The following is a 10,715-nucleotide window of genomic DNA, read 5'->3' on the forward strand; positions in this document are numbered from 1 at the left end:
TGAAAAGACATCCTCGTCAATGTGAAAAAAAATCATTACATACATATCGAAGGCTTGTGACGTTGTAGCATCAGATGGTGCAGACTGCGGTGTGAGTAGTGGGATAAGCATGTAACTGTAAAATTAAAAGCAGGCCAGACATAAGCATGTCAAGAGTGATATTCGTCATCGAAAAGTTGAATGTAAGAGTGCTCCTGCGGCTCACCTGATAAGCTGATGTGACCATCCCGAAGGTGGACATGACTCTATGAAAATCACCTTTGCTGATTTAGTCAGCTTCTCACTGCCTCTAGCGGCTTCGGAGCAGAGCAACGACACACAAAGGATGCAACAGTTGTTCCTTGCTTGATGATATAGATGGCCGGCCAAGGAATGGCGGCCCAGCCAACGTCCCAACACTCATAGAAACGTCAAGAGGCGAGATGTACCGGCAAGCATGGCGGAGGAGGTTCAGAGGAGAGCAGCAGCGGGTGGCTGGTAATGGAACGGCGGACCAGCAGCGCCAACTTCCCATCACTCAGAAAAAATTGGGGCGAGAGAGAGGAGGCAACGACCCGCACAGGTTGACTTGGCTATGTCTTCCTCAAAGATTTGGCTGCTCGGCAACTAAACTGCGGCCCGACCTGCAACCCGAGAACCATGGTGGCGATGGAGGCGAGGCAGACCGATGGTCTTGCAGGAGGATGGCAGCACTAAACCGCAAAGGCCGTATGTGGGAACCTAGCACGCATGGGCTACAACCTACAGCCCACATAACATATGCTGGCTTCCGGAGCCAGCCCAGCAGCGACATGTCCAAGTCTAGTCCATTTACGAAAACTTGAGCGGGGCAGTGCGATTGATCAATAGAGGGTGCTGGAGAGAAACAACGAATTGTTATTTTCCACTTAGCGGTGGCAAGTTTTGATAAATTGCATCAAAACATGGTCAGACTGTTGCAGATTCGTGAACTGTACTGTATCAACGTCTATAGCAATTCGAATGACTTGGCTTCATATGGACTCAAGAAAATCAACTGGTCGGGTGCCTCTATTTAGATATAGAAGATGTGAAAGAGTAACTTACAAGCACATGCATAACTTCTTGATGCCACACGATTTTGATCATTAGGCTGTAAATAATTGAAGTGATGTGGAAGCACGCATGCGTAGATAAATCTTGTAGTGTGGGTTAGGTATTTAGATATAGAAGATTGCACAAAAGGAAAATATATTGAGAAATATGAAGAGCAACAAATTACAAAAGCCATGTTTATATTTTGAACTTGTTACGCCCATTGATCGAGTTTAAAACAAAACAAGGTGATGGTGGCCGGATTACACAAACTAGTATGCATTGCATGGAAACCTTAATTATTTCTTTTATTCACTCAAGAAAAGTAAACAGATGTGACTATTTCTTCTTCTTCTTTGAATCCTTTTTTGAAGCCCTTGTTGTTGAAGCCCTCTTTGAAGCCCTGAGCAGCATCCGCTCAAGCCTAACATCGATATTCATTTCAGACCATCTTATTTTCTCGAGACGATTCTCCAACAAGCGAAGTGGAGCATCGGCAAGCGAAGGAAAGAGCCTTTTGACCGCAGGCTGCACTTGGGCGAGATCATTCACCTTCTGCGCTACGAGTGGGAACATCTTGCACATCTTGGCCCGGCGATCACCACCACCATTATTACCGACGTGAGCACTACCGTCGTCGTCGAGCGGCAAATCGCCCCAGATCTCAGCCGAGAGCTGGTTGAGCCGCTTGTCGTGGCTCGAGCTGGAGGCACGGCGGTGGCCGGTGGCAGAGAAGTAGCGGCGCTCGAGACTCTTGACCTTGTCTTTGATCTGCAGAGGCTGCCGCCTCGTGTCCTCGAGACGCTCGGCCAGTGCTTGGAAGAAGTCGTTGTCGGACCTCTCCGGCAGCTCACTGTGCTGGCGGCGGTGCGCGATGAGCGCCTCCAGGATGGTGACCTCGTCGCTGGCCGCCCACTCGCGACGCGCTCGCGCCCTTTTCTTGGCTGGCTCGTCGTCAGCATCATCGACGTCATCGTCTGGCCGCGGCTGCTCCACCTCAGGGTCGGTGTCCTGGTGCTGGCTCTGGGTGAGAAGATAGAGGTGGCTGGAGGTCTGGGGAGAGGACGGCGGCGGAGGGGCAGCGGACTTGGCCATGGTTGTGCGAGATGGAGGCATGGAGCGCGAGCGTGCGGGGTATATAAAGATGATCCGGCCCCTGTAATTCAGGGCTAGTTTCCTTTCATCACCGTGGCCAAGAGACCAGTTTTTGAGGGACTCGAGGGCATCAAGCGGACAGGTTATTTGTCTCGTGCTGATCTCTTTCCCTCTTTCACTAGCCCGCACAAATCAACTTCACAATCCCATGTTTCCCTCTCCCCAAAATATAAGACCCAAACGATAAGAGCGCGCAGGATCAATTAATTTATTGTACGTGTTGTCTTTCCCTTTTTGTCCTTATTATAGCCAATCAATTTATTTATCCTGATGATTCGTTTTTTTTTCTTCTTAACCAAATATATAGAAGTGGACTTCACAAAAACAATATGCACTGCAAGACTTTTTTTTTTGCAGGTGGGAAAAACTTGTATTACTCAATCAAAATGTCCTTACAATCATCACTCGTCAGAAGCAATGTCCATCACTTCCACCGGACCAGCCCCAAGACAGGTCATGGTCCTACCTCGAGTTCTAGCATAATACGCTAAACTATCACTAGCTTTATTTGGAGATCTAGAAGCATAAGTAATGCAAGTTTGTCTTAGAGACAACAAGTGCTTAATCTCCTTTACAATGGATGCATAAACTGAGCGATCGACGTTTGCACATGAAATCATTTTATTGCCATGAGAGAATCCAGCTCCACAACTACCGGGAGGTCATTGTGTTGAACTGCCAGGGAAAGCCATTCCATACATGCACAAAGCTCCGCCTCCAAAGCATCTCTACAGGAGAACAATGCTTTACAAGATGAAAAGTTGATGTTCCCTTGGTGGTTTCGCATAATCATCCCAGCACCAGCTGCCTCCGTGGAAACAAATGAGCCATCCGTATTCAGTTTGTTCCATCCCAACATCGGTGGACACCATCTCTGCATAACTGCGAAAGGAGTGCATCTCCCAGCTGGAGCCGGCGTTTCATAAACTATGCATGATTTACCTTTGGCTGGAACCGTGTGGGGATTCAGTTTGATGCCAATTAGGGAGTCGACGTAGCTCCGAAGAAATCTGATAGAGGCCTCCATAGGTGGTGGAGGTTTATAGTGAAGCAATTCATTCCGGACAAGGGGCAAACGAACTCCTCCAAAATATCATTAGTACAATCATCCGACCCACATCATTCAAAGGATCCAGGACATTAAGAAGCCATTCCTTGCCCGTATTCGCCATAGATTCTAAGTATGGAATCATCCACACCTTGGCCATGGCTAGATATAAATCACGTCCAAACTGGCACCAAACGAAAGGTGGTAGTTATCTTCTTCCTCAACTCCACACACCGGACACCTGCTAGTGACTTTGAGTCCAATTCTATGTTTCCTCTACCAGGTAGGGAGTGAGTTAGTAGCCAGTCGCCAAGCAAAGTTACGTACCGTAGGCGGTGCCCAACTCCTCCAAATAAATTTCCAGCATGTTCTTCGCCCTGACGGTGCTGAGCTCGAAGAAACAGCAGTACCACAGTAAGCCTCTTCAAAAGCCAAAGTGTGCGCTGATTTAACAGTGAAAACACCATATTTGCCTGGTTCCCAAACAATCACATCATCCTCCATCCTAGGGGAAGCTCTGATCTTCACTATTTCTTGCACGTACGCATCAACGAAATATTCAGTGAGTAGCCCAAAGTTCCACCAGTCATTCTCATTTAGCAATTCAAAGACAAAGCAGATACGACACCTTCCTTGAGGGATATTGGCTTATATGAAAAAGGTCTAGGAATCCAGTTATCACGCCAAACTCGAATGCTTCTCCGGTTTCCAACTCTCCACACCAATCCCTTCTTCAATAGCCCCAAACCATAACTGATAGCTTGCCATGACGAAGATGCATTCCCAGAAAAACTGTATCCCCCAACTTACCCGCTGGATAATACCTCGCTTTTAATACTTGAGCACACAAACTGTCAGGCTTACTTAATAATCTCCATGCTTAACGTGCCAATAATGCTTGATTAAACATCCGGAAATCACGGAAACCCACTCCTCCCTAATCCTTGGGCTGAAGCAAATGATCCCAATAAAAGTAAACACCAAAAAGGATTAAATAAGATTTGTTTTAACCAAATAAACGATGAATACCCTCGGGTGCATTTTCAGGGTGCGGCGTGTCGCCACACTTTTGCCCAGCTAGTGTATGCTAGCCACAGAAAACCTGAATTCATGAAGGGCGTTGTCCTTGTGTTGATTTGAACCTAACTCAGAAACCTTTGCTGAGAAAAGGTCACGATAGAATCTCGTTTTACAGCAATTCCTTGGTCCATTCACATTTATTAGGCGCCAGGTTTTAAGGTGAAATGCCAAAGAATCAAAAGTAGAATGTGTTTTTGTAAGCGGAAAGGTGTGACGGAACTTGGGTGCCCCGACACCCGGTTATCCGGTTCGTCCATCGAGGTCACGTTGGTGCTAGCAACTTTTCTGGTGCAGACGTTTTCCTCTACCAGGTAATTAGCAGGCTTTATTTTTATCTTTTTTGCATGATAGGAGGCTTTATTTAGTGGACAAACTGCGACGGGCCTGTCAAGAGGTATTGCGATCCACAAGCCTATTTGACTCTTCAAACAGGGTAGCACTAGGCACCTATTTTCCAGCGTGGTTCATAGATGTGACTGGTGCTGCAACGTTGAATGGCCCAATGAAGAACAGCGGCACAGCTAAAAAGTAAACTATACTTTATTTAACTTCTCTCTTATATCACGTCTCTTCCTCTGCTTCCTTTTTCTCTTACAAAGAGCACCTCTCTCTCTTCTGTTTCACGGCACCTCGGTCCGAGAAGAAAAAAGCGTCCTCTCTATCCTCGACTCTCACAGCCTCATCCTATCTCCTTCCCTTTCTTCCCCTCTTTTTAAGACGGTTAGAAGAGAGAGAAAGATTTGGTGAAATTGTTGTTGTATTGCTTGAGCCTCGTGGACATATATATAGAAGTGCATGATCTATTTGGAGTACAAGGCAATCTAGAATATTTCCTTGTCTAACCTATATTTCCTAATACAATCACGTTACTTAGGGGGGGTTTATTTACAGGGACTTTTTTGTGTAGGGACCAGAAAAAGTCCCTCTTAGAAACTTTTTACCAAACGGGATGGACTTTTTAGGGACTAAACTAGGCATTTGGGACTAAATGAAGAAGACTCTCAAGAAGAGTCTTTTGGGACTTTTTGGGACTTTTCCAACAATGCCCCTCCATGCACCCATTGGCCCGCCACCCCATGGTGTTGTTTAATTGTTATTTTTTTATATACTAGGGGCAACATGGTCATTTAATAACCTCTAGGAAGGGATTAGGGACTTTTTAGTCTCTGAAAACAAACAGGGAGGGACTTTTTAATCGGGACTAGAAAAAGTCCTAGGACTAGAGAACCAAACATCACCTTAACACCCCCCTACAGTCACAACGGTAGCGACGCAGACGGTGAGACTGGAGAAGAATCCGAAGGCAAGCCGACGGACACCCACCCACAATCGTAACGGTCGACGCATCACGGAGTCGTGGCTGGAGTGAAAACAGACGAGATTGCTCAAGCAAGGCGGTAACCCTTTGTGCAATTTGTCGATGTAGCCGAGAGCCGAGGGTGGTGTCGAAGTACTGGTGCGCCGGGAAGAAGATGTTGTTGACGACGTGTCGCGGCGGGTTTGCCAAGCCCGGGGACACATCGTAGACGAAGGCACGCATCATGTTGGCAGCACCGAGCATGTGTAGACGGACGAAGACGAAGTTGACGAAGCGCTGCACCAGGCTTGCCAGGCCCGGGGACACGTCGTGGACGAAGGCACGCATCGGTGTTGCCAGCACCGGGCATGCATAGACAAGGACCTGCACAAGCTATACGCCATGTCGGAGGAGTCGGAAAGGCCAGCAGAGAAGGACTCGACGACGGTTGCGGCGTCAATCAGCGCGGGGCCGATGTCGCCTGCGGTTGTCGGAGTAGGCGAAGTGGTCGGGGTAGATGACGGTGACGCTGGCAACGGGCCGGTGCTGTTCGAAGACAAAGGAGGTGGACGGGCGGAGGCAGCAGCTATGTTGGTAGCGGCGGCGGTGGCAAAAGAAGAGCGGCGGCCTGACAGAGGCGGCTAGGTTAGGAGCGCGACGGCGGTGCTCGAAGTAGGTGAAGAACCCAACAGCATGACGAAGACCGGCACGGACGGTGGCGTTCCTGCCCCAAGGGTGTTGGGGACCGTAGCAGAAATTTAAAATTTTCTACGCATCACCAAGATCAATCTATGGAGTAATCTAGCAACGAGGGGAAGGAGAGTGCATCTACATACCCTTGTAGATCGCTAAGCAGAAGCGTTGCAAGAACGCAGATGAAGGAGTCGTACTCGTAGCGATTCAGATCGCGGTTGATTCCGATCTAAGCGCCGAACAACGGCGCCTCAGCGTTCCACACACATGCAGCCCTGTGACGTCTCCTACGCCTTGATCCAGCAAGGGGAGAAAGAGAGGTTGGGGAAGACTCCGTCCAGCAGCAGCACGACGGCGTGGTGGTGGTGGAGGAGCGCGGGACTCCAGCAGGGCTTCGCCAAGCACTACGAGAGACGAGGAGGGAGAGGGGTAGGGCCGCGCCAACAGGGGAAGAACTTCGCGTGTTGGGCTGCCCCTTTACCTCCACTATATATAGGGGGAGAGGTAGGCCTGCGCCCCCACCTAGGGTTTCCACCCTAGGGGTGGCGGCAGCCCCAATCCCCATCTGGGGTGGCGGCCAAGTGGGAGGGGGGGAGAGGGAGGCGCACCAGGCATGGGCCTTAGGGCTCATCTGCCCTTAGGGTTTGCCCCCTCTTCTCTCTAGGCGCATGGGCCTTGGTGGGGAGGCACCCCAGCCCACCTAGGGGCTGGTCCCTTCTCACACTTGGCCCATGTATGCCTCCGAGGCCCATGGGCCCTCCGGGTGGACCCCCGGACCCCTCCGGTGGTCCCGGTACACTACCGGTGATGCCCGGAACACTTTTGATGGCCAAAACCATACTTCCTATATATCAATCTTTACCTCCGGACCATTCCGGAACTCCTCGTGACGTCCGAGATCTCATCCGAGACTCCGAACAACATTCGGTAACCGCGCACATACTTTCCCTATAACCCTAGCATCATCGAACCTTAAGTGTGTAGACCCTACGGGTTCGGGAGTCATGCAGACATGGTCGAGACAACTCTCCGGTCAATAACCAACAGCGGGATCTGGATACCCATGTTGGCTCCCACATGCTCCATGATGATCTCATCGGATGAACCACGATGTCAAGGATTCAATCAATCCCGTATACAATTCCCTTTATCTATCGGTACGATACTTGCCCGAGATTCGATCGTCGGTATCCCGATACCTTGTTCAATATCGTTACCGGCAAGTCTCTTTACTCGTTCTGTAACATATCATCCCGTGATCAACTCCTTGGTCACATTGTGCACATTATGATGATGTCCTACCAAGTGGGCCCAGAGATACCTCTCCGTTTACACGGAGTGACAAATCCCAGTCTCGATTCGTGCCAACCCAACAAACACTTTCAGAGATACCCGTAGTGCACCTTTATAGCCACCCAGTTACGTTGTGACGTTTGGCACACCCAAAGCACTCCTACGGTATCCGGGAGTTGCACAATCTCATGGTCTAAGGAAATGATACTTGACATTAGAAAAGCTTTAGCATACGAACTACACGATCTTGTGCTAGGCTTAGGATTGGGTCTTGTCCATCACATCATTCTCCTAATGATGTGATCCCATTATCAACGACATCCAATGTCCATGGTTAGGAAACCGTAACCATCTATTGATCAACGAGCTAGTCAACTAGAGGCTTACTAGGGACATGGTGTTGTCTATGTATCCACACATGTATCTGAGTTTCCTATCAATACAATTCTAGCATGGATAATAAACGATTATCATGAACAATGAAATATAATAATAACTAATTTATTATTGCCTCTAGGGCATATTTCCAACAGTCTCCCACTTGCACTAGAGTCAATAATCTAGTTCACATCGCCATGTGATTAACACTCACAGGTCACATCGCCATGTGACCAACATCCAAAGAGTTTACTAGAGTCACTAATCTAGTTCACATCAGTATGTGATTAACACTCAATGAGTTCTGAGTTTGATCATGTTATGCTTGTGAGAGAGGTTGTAGTCAACGGGTCTGCCATATTCAGATCCCTATGTACTTCGCAAAACTCTATGTCATATCGTAGATGATGCTACCACATTCCACTTGGAGCTATTCCAAATTGTTGCTCCATTATACGTATCCGGTATCTCTACTCAGAGCTATCCGGATAGGTGTCAAGCTTGCATCGACGTAACTCTTTACGTCGAACTCTTTATCACCTCCATAACCGAGAAACATTTCCTTATTCCTCTAAGGATAATTTTGACCGCTATCTGGTGATCCACTCCTAGATCACCTTTGTACCCTCTTGCCAGACATGTGGCAAGGCACACATCTGGTGCGGTACTCAGCATGGCATACTGTATAGAGCCTATGACAAAAGCATAGGGGAAGACCTTTGCCGGTGTCAAAACAGGCGGATCTCGGGTAGGGGGCCCCGAACTGTGCGTCTCGGCCGGATGGTAACAGGAGGCAAGGGACACGAAGTTTTACCCAGGTTGGGACCCTCTCGATGGAGGTAAAACCCTATGTCCTGCTTGATTAATATTGATGATATGGGTAGTACAAGAGTAGATCTACCACGGGATCAGAGAGGCTAAACCCTAGAAGCTAGCCTATGGTATGATTGTTGATGTGTATATTGTCCTACGGACTAAAACCCTCCGGTTTATATAGGCACTGGAGAGGGTTAGGGTTACATCGAGTCGGTTACAATGGTAGGAGATCTGAATATCCATATCGCCAAGCTTGCTTCCATGCCAAGGAAAGTCCCTTCCGGACACGGGACGAAGTCTTCAATCTTATATCTTCATAGTCCAGGAGTCCGGCTGAAGGTATAGTCCGGCTATCCGAACACCCCCTAATCCAGGACTCCCTCAGTAGCCCCTGAACCAGGCTTCAATGACGATGAGTCCGGCACGCAGATTGTCTTCGGCATTGCAAGGCGGGTTCCTCCTCCTAGTACTTCATAGAAGATTTTAAACACAAAGATAGTGTCCGGCTCTGCAAAATAAGTTTTCCACATATTGCCATAGAGAGAATAATATTTACACAAATCTAATCTGCTGACGTATTCCGTAGTGTGACACACCACGGCCAAGCCTTTATCCGAGTCGTTTCATTATCTCACCTCAGCGCGTCATGCGAGGCGGTTTCCTTGGCATGTCTTGTCAAAGCAGAGATCGTGTCCCCTTATTCCGGGATTCTCATCAATACGGGCGTGGGTAACCCAACCGCTTCTAGGACTCCTAGATTATAGGCAAGTCCAAACGGAGATGGAGAGGACGCTCGATATTCACCCTCTTTATAAAGGGACGAGGCTTTTTATTTTTCCCTCCCGTGCTCAATCGAATCCTTCCCCCACCTCAAGCTCAAACGCCCAAAGTTCAGGTCAGGTGCTCCGAACCTTCAGTCATGTCCGGATCTAGCCTTCAAGGCTGATGGGTGCCTTCCTCCGTCACGAAAGAAGACGTCAAAAAGTTGAGGGAGGCCAAATATCTGACCGCCGAGATTCTGCATCGGCTACCTCCCCGGGGGCAGGCCGTCCCCTTCCCCAAACCCAACGAGAGCGTCGTGTTCGTCTCCCACTTCCTCCGAGGTCTAGGCCTTGCATTGGATCCTTTTGTCAGGGGCTTGATGTTTTACTACGGGCTAGATTTCCATGATCTAGATCCAGACTCCTTTCTTCATATCACGACATTTATTGTTGTGTGCGAGGCCTTCCTCCGGGTTACCCCTCACTTTGGCCTATGGCTCAAGACTTTTGAAGTAAAGCCGAAGATGATCAAGGGGCAACATGCGGCGTGTGGAGGTGCCTCAATACAAGGTGACGGGAGCTGCATGGCCCAAAGGTTGCATTCCAGAGGTGTCTGAATTGTGGCAACAGGAGTGGTTCTACATCACGGCTCCTAGAAGTGCCAAGTGGGCGGCCGCCCCTGTTTTCCGCCCGGGCCCTCCACCACAACTGATGTCATGGATTAGCAGAGGATTGAGCTGGGGTCCAGCCAAGGACGTGCCTATACTGCAAAGCCGCATTCAAGATCTCTTTAATGGAGATCTCAGTTTGGTTGCGGTAACACAAGTTATGTTGGTTCGTCAAGTCCAGCCTTGCAAACGCCGGCCTCTTCGATTGTGGGAGTTCAATCCCGAGGGACCGCGCGCCATTCAAAATTTCCTCGGCCTGACGCACGAGGAGATGTACAAGTCGTTCTTCGGACCTCAAGTGGAGTGTCCAGAAATCACCGAGGACGTGGGCCTGAGTAGTAACCGCGCCGCCGAACAGGTAAGGCATCTTCCGACCGAACGTACTACCTCTCCTTTGATGCGAAGTTATTTCTGAGAGTTCGCTTTTTGACCAGGACTGGCTAACGAAGGCAAAGTTGATTCGGTGCTCGGCC

At 49.0% G+C, this 10,715-nt stretch overlaps 1 protein-coding gene across 1 annotated transcript; it reads right to left on the bottom strand.

Moving 5' to 3' along the window:
• Positions 1-1,254: 1,254 nt before the first annotated feature.
• On the bottom strand, positions 1,255-2,148 carry LOC125555449 (probable transcription factor At1g44810). The gene has a single exon (XM_048718404.1). It carries the CDS (start codon positions 2,146-2,148, stop codon positions 1,393-1,395), a length of 756 nt encoding a protein of 251 aa, XP_048574361.1. The 3' UTR covers positions 1,255-1,392.
• Between the last annotated feature and the right edge of the window lie 8,567 nt (positions 2,149-10,715).

Source organism: Triticum urartu, chromosome 5, assembly GCF_003073215.2.
Source record: "Triticum urartu cultivar G1812 chromosome 5, Tu2.1, whole genome shotgun sequence".
Lineage (NCBI taxonomy): Eukaryota > Viridiplantae > Streptophyta > Magnoliopsida > Poales > Poaceae > Triticum > Triticum urartu.

Coding starts and splice junctions, on each gene's coding strand:
- LOC125555449 (XM_048718404.1), bottom strand. CDS start 2,148: ATGGCCAAGTCCGCTGCCCCTCCGCCGCCGTCCTCTCCCCAGACCTCC.